The sequence below is a fragment of the Hylobates moloch genome, unplaced genomic scaffold, assembly GCF_009828535.3.
Source record: "Hylobates moloch isolate HMO894 unplaced genomic scaffold, HMol_V3 SCAFFOLD_12, whole genome shotgun sequence".
In the NCBI taxonomy this organism is placed as follows: domain Eukaryota; kingdom Metazoa; phylum Chordata; class Mammalia; order Primates; family Hylobatidae; genus Hylobates; species Hylobates moloch.
Genome location: NW_026652287.1, coordinates 65,207,306 through 65,229,745, shown reverse-complemented (window position 1 = coordinate 65,229,745; position 22,440 = coordinate 65,207,306). Strand labels below are relative to the sequence as shown.

Below are 22,440 nucleotides of genomic sequence, written 5' to 3'. Positions count from 1 at the left end.
ACTAATTACAAGCTTAAACATCTTAACCTCTGAAGTCCCTGTAATGATGGGTAAGTGAAAAATATTTTTATATAAGTAAAATTTAGGTTAAAATTAGTATTACAGCATTCTTTAAAAAATTAAAGAAATAGCCTGAAGGATATGATTCTAAGTCCTTTTGATGGTCGAATAGGCATGCCAATATGCAGAAGATCCAAAGAGGTAAAATGAGGGCAAAACAGACAAAAACTGCTCAGGATACGTATCCAACAACTACAGGCAACAGGCATACTTTTAAGTGTAAGACAAGATCCACTGATGATATGCCATTCCCATTTTACTTGGCAGTTGTCTTTTACAGTAAAGTGATAAACAGTTCAGGTCTTAAGAGAAAATCTGTGTCAGGTTTAATTATACTACAGTTAGGGAATACTCAGAATAAGAAAGCCTATTGTTTTAGACTAAAATAACCTTAAAATTACTATTTTTTTTAGTTGATAAAACCTATTGTTTTAGACTAAAATAACTTCAAAATTACTTTTTCCAGTTGATAGTCATTCTCATGCTTTTATCATATAAAACATGACACGAAATTATCAGTATTATGATCATTTACTTACTTGTATTTTTCCAAATGTTTCACCAAAGGGGTTTTCTACTATCAAGGAAGGAAAAAAAGAGAAGTATTAGCATCACTTAAGAATTCAAATCCCCCAAATAAACTCTCTGAAATGCCAGCATGTACTTTGCTAAAACTGGATATAAATATGTAAACCAAATGTAAACAAACGGGTGATAATAAAGGTTAGGGAAGTAATTTTTCAGACTTATACTTATCATTCTCACGTTGAATTAGTGGTTTTCCTCATAATCATTGAGATCAGGTGCTCTGGTGTCACAGAAGCTGAGTTCAAGTCCCAGCTCCATCTCTACCACTTATTAGTAATGTCTCTTTGAACTAACATCTAATTAGCTACTCTAAACTGTAGTTTCTTCTTTAAAGCAGTATGGATAACAATGATACCTACCTTATACAGTTGTTGTCAGGATTAAATGAGATAAACAAGATAAAATGTTTGATACAGTGTCAAGCACTTAATATGTACTCAATACACACTATCCATTATTATTACTGCTAATTATTATATCATTTGTTTCTACCTTAACTTGATTTCTCTTCAAAATATAGACTAAGAAGCAGTTAACTACTGAAAGAAATCTACAAGATGCTTTAAAACTGAATAATTCATTTGGAATTCTGACTTCTAATGATTTTTTTAAATCCACCTTCCTAATCCTTGCCAACATCTGAAAAAGTGGCAAGAAAAAAAATACAGATCAAAGTAACTAAGAATTAAGTCTCAGTATTAAACAATTCCAAATTTCCAATAAAATATTACATAATAAGGAAAGGATTTACCACTTTCCATCCAACCCCTATGCCCCTCCTTCACCTCTAAATTAAGATACAAAAATGTTTATGGCTGAATATGTAGCACCTCTCAGGGTTTTTATTCAGTCTTCTCCTTATCGTTTTGTTTATTTTGATATTACAAAAATATTCAAAGCTTTCAGATACCTGTAAACTTTTATATTTTATATAGACATATATCTGTATAATCCAGGTCACAACTAAGACCAACTAAGACTAACTGATCTTACAAAGTAGTTCACACTGACCAGGTTTCCTTTCTGAGATGCTTTTCTATTTTTATTTGAGAAAACAGGAAGTCCCACAGGAACCAGGAACTGCCTGATTCTAAGAAAGTTCATGTGAGACCAGCTTAACAAGGTACAATAAAAGAGCAAGGAAAAAAAAAATGTATCCTGTTATCATCATAAGGGATTTTGCTAATGGATTTTTAAATGACATTTCTCTATACATCAAAAGAGTTTTAATGTTGGGAAAGAAAAAGTTTTGAAAGATATTACAGAAAATCAAAAGTACTCAAAAGGGGAAGAGAGAGAAGAAATAATATAGCTTCAAGATTAAATAAAATGTTAAGGATCAGAACACATGGACTAAAAAGATACCCTTTTTAATAATATTAATTTTTCAATATAAACATTGAACAGCTATATTTAGCTCAACATACTACCAAAAAAATGCCTTGTCATTTGGCCAAACAAATGACAATAAATTAGCCAAACAATACGAAGTGTAAAAGGTGTTTTATTTGCTCTTTATAAGAACAATTCTTAAAAATATAAGTGTGCAGTTCCAAAAACAAGTTTTAATGTCTATGAAGAAAAGCTATGCTAGTATTGCTTTTTCGATTATACACAAAATTACTTTTTGTCAAGACTATCAAATGGAAAATCAGCTCTGTGAGTAGCTCCATAAAAGCGTAACTGTAAATTATGAATGTTCACCAGACTGCTCTACTGTGGGCTTCTCAAGACAGGGAGCATGTGTTATAAACATGTGCATGCCCAGAACCAAGCATAGTACTAGATATATAGTTAGTGCTTGAAAAATGCTGGTTGTGCTATCTAGGCACTCTTCTTTATTTCACTTTGTGTGTTAACACTGAAGCAAAAGTGTTCAATTTTGCAGGAAGCTGGAGGAGGGTATGTTCTGAGCTACTAAGAAGGGAGAGGGATAGGGTAACAGAGAAAGCTGAAGAGGGGGAAAACAATTTTGCTGAAAATATTGCTCTGCCCACAGTATCCTTCTAGATTTCTGCCTCTTGCCTTGTAGTCTAAAATACCTGGAGTATAACATACCTAAAAAAGTCAAGAGTATACTTTCCGCCCAATAAAACTTCTGTTAAAATTTTTTTCCCCAAATGCTCATGATAATCGCCACCTATTAAATGAACAGAGACCTATTAGCAGCAGAAGTAAAACATCCTTGGGGTTAAGTTTTTACAAGAAATCACCATCCGAAAACAGCAACTCTAACAAATTAAAAGCCCTCAAAGTTTTCGAAGTATCTTTATACATTTTTTCTTTCCCCAAATCATTTCAGTATTTCTAAAAACACACCAATATCTTCTATCACATCCAAATTACCTCGTCTTTAATGGAAACAACACACACTGTTACCCCTAGTGAAAATATATAACACCCTCTCCCAATTAGGTAACTGAAGAGAAGAAACCTTGTTTCAAAAGCATCCCACAGCAAAAATTTGCCACTTCATTCTTTATTCAGTCACTAGAAAACTAGGGAGGGACCTGAGAGTGAATTACAGCTCTTATCCCTTATCCGAGAGCAATGATAATGCCAAGACGGTACTTCAAAATTTACTCTTCCATCCCCTAAAGGCAGAGCCTTGAAGCCATTTTTGATCTGTTGTCCTCCTTTAACCCTACACTCTCAACAGCCTCTCACTATTGCTTTTTTGGACATTTCTTCTTCAATACTTTAGTTCAGATTATTTCAAGCCTCAAATATACCAAACTTTTCTTTGTAAATGTCCTTAATATTTTGACTTCTTTTCCCTTTAAACTATCCTACTAACTGTAAAAATCAAATTCCTTAAATGTTTCATCAGAACCCTCAAAATTTTCCAATGGTTCCTAATCACACTTTGTTGCAAGGAACAAATTCTTATCTTGTGATAATTTCTTATAAGACACACAATGCTTCTCCTCCAAATCCCTCCTTTCCTCTACCCCCCACCAATTCCAAAAATGTTACTAGTTTCACTGATCTTTTCTCAAATGTAAACTGTTTTCCATTCTCTTACATAGAAGTAAAATTTATCATGTTATAAATTCTCAGATAAAAAGGAAAAACTTGCAAACACATCTATATGTTTATAAACTTCAAAGTATATGCTTTGCTAGTTTAAGAGTCCTAAGCATTTGGAGAATAAAGGATATGCTATTTATGACTCAGGAAAACAGGCAATAGTACATTCAGGATGCTTTCCTATGCTTTCTTTGGATCAACACAGCCAGCTTCAGTCTGCTATGACAATTTTTTGTTCTGCATACATGGAACCACTGTCAATTACAGCACACAAAAATATTCTCTCAGAAGACTGAGCATTTGATCTTTCTGGTCTTCTTTAAGCCTGAATGTTTTTCTTATCCATTCTGCCTTGAAGGTTCAGTTCGCAGCTATGCTACAACCAAGAAGGATGCCTAATCACTGCAGTTTATCGTGACCTCCTTCTCAGAATCCCCCTTCTCAGAATCTCAGTAATTTACTACCTTTTATAATAATTTCAATATTTGGTGTTCTAGTCCTCACCCCCAGCCCCAACAAGACTGCAATATCGCCACGTATCTCAATGCCTTTGCAGATACTGGGTACTAGCACATGCTGAACAAATAGAAACTTGAGGGCATACTACAGTCTCCTAGAATAGCAGCTTCATCAATGCCAGAAAAGTACTATAGTTTTGATCCCTACAACCCTCTCCGTTGAATAAAAAGGAAATTATGTTTACTGAGTTCCTAATACGTGCCAGGAATAATGCTGCTGCCATGTACTCAAGAGGTACCTCATTTCACCCTCACAACACTACCGTTTAGAGTAGATATTAGCCCCATTTTTGCAGACAGAAATATTGAGACATGCTGAGGTTAAGTTGCTTCCCTGAGGTAAACAATTTAGTAAGTTGGGATTAAAAAATATGAGATTCAAACCTATTTATGTCTGACTCCAAAGCATGCATAACTCTCATCACAGAAATAACTATAGAAAATAAAACATTGGTTTTATATAAAGAAAGCATGCTCTAAAACTTTCCAATTTTGAATCATTAATTTGGTTATTATATAATGCATCAAAAATGACAAAGATAGGGATATGGGGGGAAAACACTGCTGTTGGAAAATACATTATTTTCTCTTAGATTAGGAAAAAATTCTCTTCAAAACAAATTCTCCAGTTGTAGTCTAGGGAAGTATTTTCCATGACACATAAAAATATAAAGTATCGGCCGGGCGTGGTGGCTCACGCTTGTAATCCCAGCACTCTGGGAGGCCGAGGCGGGCGGATCACGAGGTCAGGAGATCGAGACCACGGTGAAACTCCGTCTCTACTAAAAATACAAAAAAATTAGCCGGGCGTAGTGGCGGGCGCCTGTAGTCCCAGCTACTCGGAGAGGCTGAGGCAGGAGAATGGCGTGAACCCGGGAGGCAGAGCTTGCAGTGAGCCGAGATTGCGCCACTGCACTCCAGCCTGGGCGACAGAGCAAGACTCTGTCTCAAAAAAAAAAAAAAAAAAAAAAAAAGAAAGTATCCCGTGACTTCCATGGACAGAATTATTCGCTCCCCCCTTCTCTCTCAGGCCATGGCACTCTGTTCATATGACTACTACAGAGTATACCACATGGCATCAGTTTAAAAAACTTACAATTTCTGATTTAGTACCATACTAAACAGTATTTTCATTTGGCTTCATCTTGCAACATAAAATATTCGCAAACATATAAAGTGCCTACTATGTCCAGGTATTATGCTAGTTATAAGAGATTTAAAAATAAATATATATACGCCCTGTCCTCAAAGACAGTTCAGTCCTGGAGGGCAGCAATTCTACAGACAGGAGTTTTAAAGGCAGTCTCTTGTATCTAAAACTCCATGACCTTAAGGCTAGTGTGACCTTATGGAAAGTTTTAATAAAGTCATCTAGGCAGTTACATTCAGACGCCTGAATGAGCAGTTATCTCTCTGTATTACATCTTTATGTAAAAAGACATTCAAATTCTCAAATCCCATCTTCTAGCATTAATGGTTTAAGCACAGCATAATTTTATGTGAAGAAAGCAAAGGGGTTGTGGGTGAGGGGGAATGTTTCCAACAGCTGCAAAACACTGCACCTGTGTGGCAAACACTTCTGCATTTCACTATCATCCAGACCAATCTAAAAATGGACAGGGTGAACGAGGCAGGACATGTTTTTGCAACACAGCATTATGCCCATTTGTTTTCTGAAAGTTCTCTAATTGTTTCATGGCTTTAATAAATAGATGGTCATTCTAGATGACACGAACAGTTCCCTTGATGTATACTTAACAAATTATTATGAATATTGAGATTACATAATCAAAATAGGAAAAGTTTTATGGACAAAATTATCTATTACTGTCTTCCACACAACTTGCCTAAGGTAAACTCTTGTACCACCACCCTTGTATTCATTAATAACCTTTCAATTGTAGTCCCACCTATTGATCTGAATTTCGAGATACAAACCTAGATGGGGATAATCAGTTAAAGAGAAGGGAAAGGGCAAGAACACAAAAGCTTCTCCACTTCTGCTCTCCTACAGAACTCCCAATTTTCACCTGTCCTTGTTTGAGAGGCAAAAATGCCATGCTGTTTTCAAATAAACTATTCTTTAAAAATAACAGAAAGTATACACTGATTTTGTAAAAAATAAAAACTTTAAACATGGCTATCAAAGTACTAAGAATATAAGGAAAACTGAAAACAATGTGTCTAAGGAAGTAAAAGGTCAAAACTCAGAATCGAGTTTTCCATTATCCTTATTACTTAGCTGGTTCTTATTCTTTATATATGATAAAAAAAAATTATGGTCTCTTTCAACCTTGTAATCATCTGAAAGTCTCACACTTGCTCACCATAAAAATGGAGATTCTTGGGGGGGGGGGTGGAAAACTGTTATCAGACTGATATGGTTAAGGCTCTGTGTTCCCACCAAAATCTAATCTCAAATTGTAATCCCCATGTGTTGAGGGAGGGACCTGGTGGGAGGTGACTGGATCATGGAGGCAGTTTCCCCCATGCTGTTCTCATGATAGTGAGTTCTCATGAGATCTGATGGTTTTATAAGCGGCTCTTTCCCATTTGCCGTTTCCCATTTGCCATTTCTCTCTCTCCTGCTGCCTCACCTCGTGAAAAAGGTACTTGCTTCTGCTTCTCCTGCCATTATTGCAAATTTCCTGAGGCCTTCCTAGCCTTGCAGAACGGTGAGTTGATTAAACCTCTTTCCTTTATAAATTACCCAGTCTTGGGTATTTCTTTATAGCAGTGTGAGGATGGACTAATACAGAGACTATAACTGAAATTATATTTACTCAAGCACAAATTCCACATTATAATTTTACCCTCAGTTTGAGATATCTGTAACAAAAGCTGTAAGAAAGACTTCTAACCACAGGCTTTTCAACAAGTCCTTATGAAGTATATTCTGGCGAGGTGTGGAGAAAAAGGAATGCTTTTACACTACTGGTGGGAGTGTAAATTAGTTCAACCATTGTGGAAGACAGTGTGATGATTCCTTAAAGATCTAGAGGTGGAAATACCATTTGACCCACCAATCAATTACTGAATATACCCAAAGGAATATAAATCATTCTATTATAAAGATATATGCACACATATGTTCACTGCAGCACTATTTGCAATAGCAAAGACATGGAATCAACGTAAATGCCCATCAATGACAGACTGGATAAAGAAAATGTGGTACATATACACCATGCAATACTATCAGCCATAAAAAGGAACAAGATCATGACCTTTGCAGGGACATGGATGGAGCTGGAGGCCATTATCCTCAGCAAACTAACACAAGAACAGAAAACCAAATACTCTGTGTTCTCACTTATAAGTGGGAGCTGAATGATGAGAACACACAGGCATATGGAGGGGAAAAACTCACACTGGGACCTGTCAGAGGGTTGGGTGGGGTGAGGGAGAGCATCAGGAAGAACAGCTAATGGATGCTGGCCTTAATACCTGGGTGACAGAATGATCGGCGCAGCAAATCACCATGACACACATTTATCTGTGTAACAAACCTGTGCATCCTGCACACGTACCCCTGAACTTAAAAAAAAAAAAAGATGAAAAAAAAAGTGGCAGTTTCTTAGAAGCTATTGATGACATTAAGTCTTACTTTGAACATCAATAGTTTAAATGCACCAATTAAAACATCAGTGTGGATAACAAAACAAGATCCAAGCATAAGTTGTCTGTAAGAAATCCACCTCAAATGTAAAGACACATATAGATTAAAAGTAAAAATATGGAGAAAGTTATACCATGCTAACACTAATAAAAGAAAGTGAGAGTAGCTGTATTAATTTCAGATACTGCAAAATTCAGAGCAAGGAAAGTTATCAGTGACAAAGAGGAGCATTACATAATGACAAAGGGGTCAATTCTCTAAGAAGACATAACAATACCTAATGTTTATGTACCTAACAACAAAGTATCAAAATATGTGAGGCAAAAACTGATAGAAATGAAATGAAAAAAAAGAAGAATCCACTAATATAGAGACTTCAACACTGCTGTACCAGAAATGCTCAGATCCAGCAGGCAGAAAGTCAGTAAGCATAGTTGAACTCAACAAATCATTAATCAACTGGATATAATGAACAAAAGACTACTTCATCAAACAACAACAGAATACACAGTCTTCTCAAGCTTACATGGAATGTTCACCAAGAGAGACCACATTCTGGGCCATAAAACATGCCATAACAAATTTAAAATAGAAGTCATATAATGTCTGCTCTCAGACTGCAACTGAATTAAGAAATCAGCAGAAAGATAGCTGCAAAAATCCCAAAATACTTGGGGATTAAACAACATTTCTAAATAACACATGGGTTTACAAAGAAATCTTGAGACACTTTAAAATATTTTGAACTAAATGAAAACAAAATGTATCAAAATGTGTGGGACATGGCAAAAGCAGTGCTTTTGAGGGAAATTTATTAAATTTATGTCTAGTGTTCCATTATTGGAACACTAAGTATGTGGGAGTTATTCATACCCTACTGCACAAGATCATTGCCAAGGCCTGATTGCAGAAATTCAAAAAATTGCAACCTAAGGCATAGATGACTTAATGAATGCATAAATTAGAAAAGAAAGACCTAATATCATTTATAAGCTTCCACCTTGGAAAATTAGGAAGATAATAAATTAAATAAAAAAAAATTAAATCCAAAGTAAGCATAAGAAGGAGTAAGAATTAGAGCAGAAATCAATGAAATCAAAAAACAGGAAATCTATAGAGAAAAATCAATGAAACCAGAAGCTGGTTCCTTGAAAATATTAATGAAATTAACAAGTGTTTAGGTAGGCTAGCTAAGAAAGAAAGGAAACAAATTACTAATATCATAAATAAAAGAGGACATTACTATGGATCCCATGGATATTAAAAGGATAACAAAAGAATACTGTGAACAACTGTATGCTCACAAATTTGACAACCTGGATGAAACAGACCAATTCCTCGAAAGACACAATCTGTCAAAACTCACAGAAGACACAACCTGAATAAGACTATACCTATTAAAGAAACGGAATCAGTAAGTAATAACCTTCCAAAATATAAAGCACCAGGCCCAGATGGAGAATTCTTCCAAAGATTTAAGGAAAAACTTATACCAATTCTCTACAATATCTTTCAGAAGAAAGAAGTAGATATGAGTTCAGCATTACCCTAATACCAAAACTAGACAAAGACATTACAAGAAAACTTCAAACCAATATCTCTCATGAACACAGATGCAAAAGTCTTCAGCAAATAGCAAATTCCACCCAACAAAGTATAACAAGAACAGTATATTACAACCAAGTGGGATTTATTGCAGGTGTGCAATCTGAAAATAAATTAATGTAGTCCGTATCAACAGGCTAAAGAAAAAAAATCACATGATCTTATCAACAAATGCAGAAAAAGCATCTGACAAAAGGTCAATACCCAGGCCAGGTGCAGTGACTCACGCCTGTAATCCCAGCACTTTGGGAGGCCGAGGCAGGTGGATCACCTGAGGTCAGGAGTTCAAGACCAGTCTGGCCAACATGGTGAAATCCCATCTCTACTAAAAATACAAAATTAGCCAGGTGTGGTGGCAAAATTAGCAGGTTGGGTAGCTTGTAATCCCAACTACTTGAAGCAGGAGAATTGCTTGAACCTGGAAGGCCGAAGTTGCAGTGAGCCAAGATTGCACCACTGCACTCCAGCCTGGGCAACAAGAACAAAACTCTATCTCAAAAAAAAAAAAAGTTCAATACCCACGCATCAAAAAAAAAAACCTCTCAGTAAAATAAACTAGGAATACAAGGGAATTTCCTCAACTTCATAAAGAATTCAATACAAAACAAAAATAGAAACACCTATAGTTTAAACATGCTTAATGGTGAGAAACTCAAAGCATTCCCATTAAGATGAACAATGAAGCAAGGATGTCTTGTCTCTCTCACCACTGCACTGCAACATCATACTGGAAGTCCTAGCTAATGCAATAAGAAGAGAAACAAAAAGTACAGAGGTTGAAAGAAGAAATAAAACTTTGTTCACAGATAATATGATAATATATGTAGAAAATGCAAAAGAACTGATCAAAAAAAAAATCTCCTGGAACTAATAAGCAACAATAGCAAGGTTGCAAGATGCAAGGTTAATAGACAAAAGTCAACTACTTTGCTATATGCCAGCAAGGAACAAGTGGAATTTAAAATTTAAAACACAATACCGTTTACATTAGCATCCTCCCAAAATGAAATAGGTAAATCTAACAAAATATGTACAAGATCTACATGAGCAAAACTACAAAACTCTGATCAAAGATATCAAAAAGAACTAATTAAACTGAAAGATAGTTCATGTCCATGGATAAGAAAGCTCAGTATTTTCCAGATGTCAGTTCTTCTCAACTTGATCTATAGATTCAATGCAATACCAATCAAAATCCCAGCAGATTATTTTGGGGGTACTGCTAAACTGATTCTAAGGTTTATATGAAAAGGCAATAGACCCAGAATAACCAACGCAATATTGAAGAACAAAGGTGGGAGACTAACAGTGTCTGACTTCAAGACTTATCTAAAGTTACAATAATCTAGACAGTGTGGTATTGGTAAAAGAACAGACAAAAAGATCAGTGAAACAGAACAGAGAGCCCAGAAATAGACCCACATAAATACAGTCAACTGATCTTTGATAAAGGAACAAAGGCAATACAATGGAGCAAAGATAGTTTTTTCAACAAATAATTCTGGAACACCTGGATACTCACATGCAAAAAAATTAATCTAGACACAGATTTTATACCCATCCCAAAACTTAAGTCAAAATGGATCACACACCTACATATCAAACACAAAACTATAAAACTCCTAGAAGATAAAAGAGAATCTAGATGACCCAGGGTTTGGCAATGACTTTTTAGATACAACACCAAACACATAATCCATGAAAGAAGTGATAAGCTGACATTCACATTAAAAAACTTCTGCTCTATAAGAGACACCGTTAAGAGAATAAAAAGAGAAGCCATAGACTGTCTGGAAATATGTGCAAGACATATCTGATAAAGTACTGCTATCCAAAATATATGAAAAAAATTCAAGAAAACAAATCCTATTAAAAAATGGGCCAAAGAACTTAACAGACATCTCACCAAAGAAGGTATACAGAAAAGATGATCCACATCATACGTTATCAGGGAAATGCAAATTTAAATAATGAGATACCACTACATACCTATCAGAATGGCTAAAAACCAGAACACTGACATCACGAATGCGGTAAGGATGTAGAACTATTACTGGTGGAAGGTCTTGACTATGAGTCATCCTAGTTCTTGGTGTTTCGAACAAAGAATTGGACAAAACACACAAAGCAACAAAAGAATGAAGCAACGAAAGCACAGATTTATTGAACCAAAAGTACACTCCACAGAATGGGAGCAGGCTCAAGCAGGTGGCTCAAGAGCACTGGTTACAGAATTTTCTGGGGTGTAAATACCCACTAAAGGTTTCCCATTGGTTACTTGGTTACACCCTACGTAAATGAAGTAGTGGCTTACAACCAGTCTGACTGATGGTGGAAAGTGACCAATCAGAGGCTTAAGTCACAAAGTTACACCTTTATGCAAATGAAGACTAGGCCAGTGACCAGTCTGATTGGTTGCAGGAGTGGACCAATCAAAGGTACTTTCCATTTCTCATCTGCAATGCAGAAGGTGGCAGAGGGGTTGGGGGTGCAGGGGTTATACCCCCAACCCCTCTGTTCCTTTGTTACCTGGGCATGGAAAGTTGGTGTTTTCCTTTTGATTGAGTTCTAGGAAGTCAGTGTGAATCAGCCTTAGGTTCCCTGCCTCCAGACGCTATTCTCCTGCTTCAGAACTCTCATTCATTACTGGTAGGAATGCAAAATGGTATAGCCACTTTGGAAGACAGTTTGGTGGCTTCTTACAAAACTAAACATAATCTTCCCGCATGGTCCATTAATCATGCTCTTTGGTATTTACTCAAAGGAGGTGACAACTTTATGTCCACAAAAAAAACTTGCACATGGATGTTTACAGCAGCTTTATTCATAATTCAATCTAAACTCTTTATAAATTGAAAACCGAAAAAGAAAAGTTCCCTCTCTTGTGCCGGGGGCAGTGGCTCACGCTTGTAATCCCAGCACTTTGGGAGGCCGAGGCAGGCGGATCACGAGGTCAGGAGATCGAGACCACGGTGAAACCCCGTCTCTACTAAAAATACAAAAAATTAGCCGGGCGTGGTGGCGGGCGCCTGTAGTCCCAGCTACTCGGAGAGGCTGAGGCAGGAGAATGGCATGAACCCGGGAGGCGGAGCTTGCAGTGAGCCGAGATTGCGCCACTGCACTCCAGCCTGGGTGACAGAGCGAGACTCTATCTCAAAAAAAAAAAAAAATTCCCTCTCTTTTGCAAAGACCTAGAAGATTCATTGTAATGTAACAATTTTTTTGGTTTTAGAATGATGTTTAATATAGCCTTATTTTTAGAAATTCATATAATTTACATTAGAAATAAGATTTTATTTTTACTAAAACAGTGTCAGAAACATAGCATATTGAAAAATAGCTAAAATGTAAAATCTTGTGTCTAGAAATTTTTAAAATATGTGTCTGCAAATATTCATAAATTTTCTAAAATGCTTAACCTATTGAGTTGGAGGTGATTCATCTGTCAGTGATTTCATAAGCATGGTTTCATTTATCTAAATAAAATATTACTAAATTAGAAAGATCATTAGCAAATCCAGAAAATACCAAAATAGACATTTAAGACTTTAATGACAGTCTGTTCCTTCCAAAGATGAATTCCGATATCTTTATAGAGCAACCACAACTCAAAAAAGAATGTTTGATAGAATTATTTTTCCTGAATCTGACTGGTAACTAAAATTGAAGTCCTCATTCAAAAAAAGTTTAATCTAAGAGAAGACTCTTAGATGTTAAGTAAATATCAACAATTTACTCTAAGATAAACTATAAAGTTAATAATGAATTGCCTGTTTCACCCCTCCCACAAAGACAAAAGTAAGTCCCAGCAGCTCAAAATTCCAGAGGGAAACAATTAAGGTGCTGCCTCTATCTAATTTGTCAGCTAAAGACACCCCTGTAGTTACCACAATGTTGGGAAGAAAGGTAGTGGTGATAGCCCTCTGTATCCATGTGTTCTGCATTCAAGGACTCAACCAACTTGAGATCAAAGATATGTGGGAGGAAAAAAACAAAACAATAAATGCTAACAATATAATATAAAATAATACAAATTTTAAAAACAACACAGTATAACAACCACTTACATAGCATTAACATCATATTAGGTATTATAAATAATCTAAAGATGATTTAAATTATACAGGAAGATGTACATGGGTTATATGCAAATTCTACACAATTTTATATGAGGGACTTGAGCATCTGTGGATTTTAGTATCTGTGGGGGTTCTGGAATCAATCCCCCACAGATACCGAGGGACTAATATACAAGGATCAGATTCAAATAAATACAACGCAATATGTCTACTTAAAATATGGGAGCTTAATCTTACTATATTGTTCAAGGTAGAAAAGTTTGAGCGACCTAACTCTTAGGAGTTTCAACAGATCTCTTCCTGAAAATTATTTTTGTACATATGACACTTAAATAATTATGCTACTGCCTACTGCATGGTGACAAGTGAACAGAAAAACAAAAGCAAGTCAACTTGTAAAGGTGAGATACAAATCTATAAATAATACAAAGCATCTGTGCAATAGCTAACTTGGCACCCAAAGTAATTTATGCTAATGAATACTATCATTTATTAAACATGGTGACAGCTCACTGTAGGAAGAAATTTTAAACATTAACTGTTACACACTGGAGACTATAACAGTTCCTCTGAATTTACATTAAAAGATACAAGTAAAACTTTATTATAACAAAGTCAATTCTGAAGGAATAGTGCTAAACAAGAATTTGGAGATCCAAAAGGGATTTGTGATGTGCACAAATGTGCACATCATTTGGAGATGTGCAATGCAATAAATACAAATTTCACATACAATTAAATACAATAGGTCTTCTACTTTGTGACATTCAAAATTACAATGTATGTATTTAACATCTTCAATGATTATCTCCAGTTTTAGTTCTGAGTGGCACAAAAACAGCATGCAAATAAGAAAACTGGAGAGAGCAAACGCACAGAGGAATAAAACGAGTAAGACTTAAATAGTAGTAGTTTCCCCTCCATTCACTGAATGGGAATAAAGAGCAGAGGTCTGATAAAAAAGGAAAAGGGCATTATACATACAGACAACATATAGAGGTGGAAGTATGACCAGAACAAACATATAAACTGAATTTAAAGAAGCTCCCATCATTGACTTCATGAGAAATGTGCTTAAAAATGATATATATGTTTGGTTTTACCTCTGGAAGAAAACAGACACAGATGAAAAGTCATTCAGGAAACAGAGACACTTAAGTATGTCATCAAGTCAAAAATAAAACTACTTGGTAAAATAACAATTTAAGCAGTTACAATATGCGGTAAAGTAGGCTAAAGACATTTTTATTGATTATAATATATGGAACCTTGAGAGTAAAAACCATGCTTCCCCATGAATACAATGGACAGAATGTTCAGCATATACTGTAGTCATATCAGATTCTCACTTAACATCTACTCTAACTTCTACAACTTCTACTTGTAGTGGAGTGAGAATATACACGAATATGTGTGAGTGAATGCTAAAACAATGATACCTACAATTTCCCACAATCATTCTACTTGGCTATTACAGGCAATAAACATGTGCTTCAGCCACACCTTGAGATGGGAAATATGACTACTATTAAAACAAATCAGAAAGAAGCCATTAGCCTGAGCTCTGTAAAATTGAGCTCCTCCATTAAGCAAACCAAAACCCAATTCAATGTAAACAGGATAATGAAACTTAACCTCAACCAATCAGAAACCATCAACTAACCTCTAGCTAGGATCTTGCCACTCTAACCAAATATATTTTCTTCATCTTACTTCTGTGTTCAGGCTATAAAAGTACACTGCCCACATGCTTCAGAGCAGAACTCTCTCAACCTCTTCTGGTTCTGAGTGCTGCCCAATTCATAAATCATTCTTTGCTTAAATAAACTCTGTTAAATTTCTTTTGTCTAAAGTTTTTCTTTTAATAGTTCTAGTGTTAGAAATGAGGGTCTGAAGGAGATCCCACCAATGATAACCCACAGGAGCAATGAGTAACAGGCATAAGTGCCCCCCACTGAGCCCCTTAGGTTCATGGCTTTTTGCTGCACATTTGGAGGTCACCATTGGTAGGTCCCTCTCAAGTACAAGCTTGACTACTTGTTTTGAGTTCTCTTGACTATGAGCATTTCTGATCCAGACTGGGCCTGTAGGTCATGACAGAGACTATATTGGGTCTAGCAGGAGGCCCAATATAGTCTTATATACGGTAAGTTAGGTAAGTTTGAGAAGGCTGTGAATCATGAGTTCATCTGCAGGCAAGGACTCTAGAACTCCACCATCTGGAACGTCAGCCAATTTTATGTTTAAGAACAAGGGCTCAGAACCTGTGATTTTTTTAGAGAAATGAGTGAACCTTACCAAAGGTAACTCGAGTTATAGGGGCCACAGTGATAAAACTTCACTTGCAAGGTGCATTAGAAAAACAGGATCCAAAATACCTCAGAAACAAGAGTTCTGTTTGGGGTTTTTTTGGTGTGCAGAAGCTCCTAAAAGACTCAAAAATTGCCACTCTCAAAGACTCCCTACAAAAGGCAAATGAAAAGCTTAAACAGTTGATTTTTTTTTTAAATTACATGTTCACTGACTTAACTCTGACCGCACCTCCCCACCCCATCCTCTGCCTATTCTTTATCTACTAAGCTTTTAGCTCAGTTATCTTCCCAACCCAAAGATGAAGAGAAAGCTAGACAAATGCTTTATAAAGTTAGGTCCACACATCAACCAGGTCTGTATCTTTAACCACCTTTATGCCTTGGTCAAAATCTTGAGCTCAGATCAAGCAAAGGTTTCTCTGTCCCAAAGGAAAACCCCCAGAAATTTGCTGAGGAATTCAGAATTCTCACTGGAGCACAAGATCCAGGACTTCTTGATCCTTCTAGCCAAATTAGTCTCCAAAATCTGCCTTACTGGCATAAGGACTATTTTTAACCAGTTATTTTTAGACTGTTTTGTAAGGGAAATTTACATCTATAAAAGAAATCTCCATTTGTCTCTCTCTCTGCACCAGAGAGAGAAGGAATGAATCACTAGAAATTCTTAGAATGGAGAAGGCAATGACTTAAACCTATATAACTAGCTTTACCCAAGCCATTTAAGAAGCTTTTCCTGGCCATCTTGTTGTAACTGGGGCTTTACCTACACCCTTCTTTCCTTGTTTCAGTAAATGACAGTATTAGCTCTGTGCCTTTGAGATATAAATGCTCTACCTAGTCTAACCTAAGAGCCATCCCTTTAGACATGCAAATTTAGGGAAGATGACTCATCAGAAGAGGAAAACAGGGGTACAACTATTTGGAAATTGGCAAATAAAAAATCTTCAGTCTTTTTCATAAACATCAGTAAGAAGCATAGCCATCTGGCCAGATACACAATTTGAATCTAGCTATTTTTTTAATAAACAAGTGAGTTTTGTATTTAGACCTGGCACACGACTAAAATTTCAGAATTAGAGCTATATGATGTTTACATCTGCCTATATATTTACGTACATGTGTTACATTTGTGTGATATTTTTCCACCTCCGGATGGTATTGCCAATTTGTAAAAGAGCTCCATTTAATCGGCTTAAAGAAAAAAGTGCGTGCTTACGTAAATTAAGTATAGCTGGCCCACCATAACCACAGGTTTTGCATCTGCAGATTCAACCAACCATGGGTCAAAAATACAGTATTTGCAGGTTGCAGAACGCAAGAATGAAACCACCTTTGCAAAAATTATAACAGTAAGAAAATTATGACATTGAAAGGAATCTGATCTAACCAACTCCCATCTTGCCTTCAACCTCCAAACTGTCTACTTAGTCATTCCTGGGGCTTGGGCCAAGCTAACTTTGGGAGAAATTTAGATTACAATTCAATAATTTAGATTATAATAATTTAATAATTATTTTATTTTAATTTTACAAATTATAATTTTATAATTATAATTAAGATAATAGTTTAAATAATAACCATTCCCCAAAACTAAACTGCCTATGTAAAACGAATGAAAGACCACAAAATTAGGAGGATGAGAGGAGTCCAAATTTTGCTAAGGTATAGACATCAATTACCAGCCATTATCCTGGAGATCACAAGATTTACAATTTCCCCAATTACTCCTACATCAGTATTGTAGAGCCTAAGACTGGCCTTTTGATATGTCTTTTCAAGCTTTTATGTTTCTGACCACCAACAGCCCCATCCAGACCCACGACTCTTGACTCAACAGGTCCTTGTGGCCCCTACCTAGAAGCAGACTCAGCACACAGGGACCACTTCCACACCGCTATGACTGCATCCACAACCAATTAGCAGCACCCATTCCCTTGTCCACCAAACTATCCTTGAAAAACCCTAGCCTCCAAATTTTCAGGGAGGTGGATATGAGAAGTAATAAAACTCCAGTCTCCCATTCAGCTGGCTCCCCATGAATTAAACTCTTTCTCTATTGCAATTCCCCTGTCTTGATAAATCAGCTCTATCTGGGCAACAGGCAAAATGAACCCACTAGATGGTTACAAGAATACAGTGGGCTAACTTTTTGTATGGACAAGGCCAACTGTGGAACTTGAGCATCTTCAGATTTTGGTTTCCACAGGGAGTCATGGAACCTTGACAGAAGGAAGACTGTATTACTTAAACTCTTAAAGACAATAGAACTAACCCAAAATGTTTTTAAGGTTCATATAATTTGGGTAAACCTTGGGTAAGTAAGACTAGCTCAGTATTGTTGGTTTAATACAAACAGCTGTGTCTTCTGAGTTACCAGCTTTAAGTATAATACGAGCATAACATTTTATTTTACCTGCTTTTACTAGTCAAATAAGTTTGTTATCTTTACTAGATGTTTAAGATTATAGAACTATGGGTTCAACCTAAGAACAAATGTGCAAGTGAAAGTGCAGCGTCCAGCTTCCAAGTGCCTTGTTACAGTAGGTAGCTAGTCAGGTATGAGCAGGGCAGGAGAGGCCCCCTCCCCCAAAATACACACACACACACACACACACACACACACACACACACACGCGTTATGTTAGGAGGCCCCCCCCCAAAACACACACACACACACACACACACACACACACACACACCCACCAGTTATGTTAGGTGACCATCAGGTGATGGCTAGGCAGTTGTTAATTGTTTCTCTAATAATTGGTTGCAGCCAGCGCCAGGGATCGGCAGTCTCCCAATAAACAGAAACACCGGAAACTGGTGATCAGCAGCTTTCCAATAAGATGTCAGGAGTTGGGTGAGTGGGCTCCAGCATATGCATTAAGAAACAACATGGAGGATTTTAACTGATATATGACCTTCCAGGCACATGTGAGTGATAAGGGAAAAACACCTCAAATGAGCACGCATACAACTCCAGTAAACACACTGCATATGCTGGCCCCTTCCAAGTGCTAGCAGGCCACTGCACAAACAGCCCACCCCAAGGGAAGAATCATGGGAAAAGGGATGCAAGACCCCGGAAGCATGCCACCATATAAAACCCCAAGTCAAAAGGTCAAACAGCACACTTAATCTCTCAAGTCACCCACTTGGCCCTCTTCCAAATGTACTTTACTTCCTTTCATTCCTACTTTAAAGCTTTCACTCCTGCTCTAAAACTTGCCTCGATCTCTCCTTCTGCCTTATGCCTCTCAATCGAATTCTTTCTGCTGAGGAGGCAAGAACTGAGGTTGCTGCAGATCCATATGAATTTGCCGACAGTAACATACTTTGGTGCCATGTCTCTGATACGTTCCGCTGCTAACAGCATCATGTATTATACAGCACAGCAGTAAAACAAACAAAAAAAACATGTATTTAACTTTTTTAAGATTCTTGCTTTCACGATGACTGCCTAACATGCACATGCTGTAAAAATAGCTAATAAGGAAATAACTTGATAATGGCTAGCTTTGTTTCACATTATAATACATCTACTTAAAACCAGTTTCCAAAATCTGTTAACTTACACCATTGGAGTTTTGGTAAGTTAAATTAAATGACAGATATTCATTGAATATCTAGATCATTTCCACATAGATAAAATACTGAAACATTAAGTGCTGAACTTTAGTTATCCACTTTTGGCTTATTTCAGAATGAAAGATATTCAGGTCTGTTAGTAATCATGTTCTGTGTCCCACTGAAAAACTGTACCATGAAGAAGCACATGCTTCTAAAAATTAAATTTACTAAAATTTACAAATTCCAATTACTATATGGTAATTAAAACTAGAAATAATAAGGTAAACAACTCTATATGGAGGAAAGTAAGACATGTTTTTGGTTAAAAAAAAAAAAGCTATTAAGGTATAAAAGATGTGTTTTTGTTAAGGGAAAAAGCAATTTCCATCCTAAAGAATGACTGGTCGTTCACAACGGGAAGGAAGACGGGTATAGGGTAAAACGGAATGCATATGAGAAAACTGTAGACATGTAGAAAAGCAATCGTGAAAAAGGAATTTTATGTGTGGTCAAGGTGGCTAGGAGGTGAATGAATTTTATATTTAAAAGTTACTTTAAAAATGATGAACCTTATTATCAAAAGTACAGTGGTAACAAACTTTTCTTGAAGTATTGGTCTGTTCTTGCTTTATTAGGTCTTTGCTTAAGAAAACCGAATTCTCCATATTAAAAGAGCTAAGGTGTTGTTTTTGTTTTTTTTTTCAGCAACTATGTAACTTTCTGTATTTGCCCCTTAATTACCACTGTGGTTAAATCAGTACGTATTATTTCAAGTGATCTGTGATCTACTTCAATCAAGTATTTTTAAACCTCTGATATTTTTGACAAACTTTCCCAAAATTCTATTCCATTATTCCGTTTTTTTTTTTTGAGACAGAGTCTGGCTCTGTCGCCCAGGCTGGAATGCAATGGTGCGATTTCAGTTCACTACAACCTCCATCTCTCAGGTTCGAGCGATTTTCCTGCCTCAGCCTCCTGAGTAACCGGGACCACAGGCATGCACCACCACGTCCAGCTAATTTTTTAATTTTAGTAGAGACAGGGTTTCACCACGTTGGTCAGGCTGCTTCCTGCCTCAGCAAACATCTGCCTGCCTTGGCCTCCCAAAGTGCCAGGATTACAGCTATGAGCCACCGCACCCAGCCTCCATTAGATCTTTCTCACCTTGAACTAACTTTGGTAGTTTCCAGGGGATTCCTAGAATGTCTCAAAAGAATCTGTTCTCTCTCCTCATAAAAAGAGAGATGTCAAACTAATTAGCCTTATTCAGTATGTTAAATTTACATGGTAAGCACTGTCAAGCAATGATGCTTAACTTTCCTTGAGTTATATTTGCCTGGGTATGTTATTGAGTGTTCTAGAAATGGTATGAAATTCCTACAAATCTGATATGTCCTGTTATGATGTTACCAGTCATAATTTTGATTTTTATTTTAAAATACTGATGTCACAAAAAATAAAATTTCCTTGTCAATTGCATAATAAATTCTTATCATAGCCATTTTAAGTCCTGTCATCCAGAGATAATTTTTACTCGGATGCTTTCCTGAAACCTTTTGCAAGCAACTATAATCCTAAAGTGTTTTATCTTCAAAGAGATTCATGGAAAAGACTCTGAACAAGTACAGGTTTCTTATAACTTTAAGATTATACCATTGGTCTGGCTAAGAGTTTCCACAACACTGTTGAAGAAACCGGTTCATAAAATTGTTAACCTGACATCAAGCAGAATAGGAATTACGAGACTGAATGACTGATGAAGAAAAATTATAGGTTTTTTTAATGGCCTTTTTGTTTAAAACATTGCTGATTCTGCAATGTTGTGCTTTGCAGATTTAAGGAAACTTTTTTCTTTTCTCTTAAGCTATCTCTACAACTTTCAACAATTTGGTAAACTATACCTTTGTGAATGAAGATGAAACACCTTTTCTCAACTATCTGATCCCTCCAGAATTCAGAAACCATAAGCAAGTATTTCTATTTTTATGGCAATACAGTGTAAACCAAAAAGTAACTGATACAAGTCTCAATCAATTTTGCAAGTTTATTTCGCCAAGGTTAAGGACCCGCCCATGACACAGCCTCAGGAGGTCCTGCCAACATGTGCCCACGGTGGTTGGGGTACAGCTTGCTTTTATACATTTTAGGGAGACATAATACATCGATCGAAACATGTAAGATTTACACTGGTTTGATCTGGAAGATGGGGAAAACTCAAAGCAGGGGCTTCCAGCTCATAGGTAGATTTAAACATATTCTGATTGGCAATTGGTTGAAAGAGTTATGATGTATAGAAAGGAAGGGGTTGCAGAGACCTAGGTTTTTATCATGCAGATGAAGCCTCCAAGTAGCAGGCTTGAGAGAGAATAGACTGTATATGTTTCTTATCAGACCTAGGGTCTGTGTTGACATTAATACTAGAGAGGTATAAATGAGACATGTCCAACCCCAACATAAATGAGGCATGTTCAACCCCCACGTCCCATCATGGCCTGAAGCAGTCTTTCAGGTTAAATGTTAGGGTGCCCTAGCCAAGGAGGAAGTCCATTCAGATGGTTGCAGGGGGCCTTCAAATTTTATTTTTGGTTTGCAGTAAGTTACTTGCATAAGTTCAATAAAAATCTGTTCTCTTTGTAACAAGTTATAACTGGAACACTGGTTATAATACTAAGGCTTTTGACTGGAAAGTCGTATTTGAAAATGTACATAGAGCTGGATATGGCCAGTTTTAAAGAACTAAGGTTTACTTTATGAAGCCATGAAAGCCCCTTGGAAAAAACCGGTGTGGTACGAGGTTTTAAGGGTTTCCTGGCCTTAAGGGTTGAATAAGGCAGGCCCAGTAACTTTAAAAATATTTTGAGGACCTTGAGAAGAGAGGAATTCATCCAAATCTATAAGTACTACAGGCAAAGTCTAATGGTAAGTCTTCGGCATGGCTTCATAGCCTAGAGAGGCTTTTAAAAGTCTAATCTGAGACGCCTTTAAAAATTCCAGAAAAGCAGATTTAAAGAGAGCCTATATGGTCCATCACTACTCTTGCTGCACGTATGTGAACAATC

At 36.6% G+C, this 22,440-nt stretch overlaps 1 protein-coding gene across 1 annotated transcript in view; it reads right to left on the bottom strand.

The window, feature by feature from the left end:
• The window catches only part of LEMD3 (LEM domain containing 3), a 91,784-nt gene that overhangs the window by 41,590 nt on the left and 27,754 nt on the right, over positions 1 to 22,440 (bottom strand). Inside the window, exon 2 of the mRNA XM_032170656.2 lies at positions 600 to 637. Within this exon, the coding sequence (XP_032026547.1) occupies positions 600 to 637 (38 nt within the window). The remainder of the gene's footprint in view (positions 1 to 599; positions 638 to 22,440) is intronic.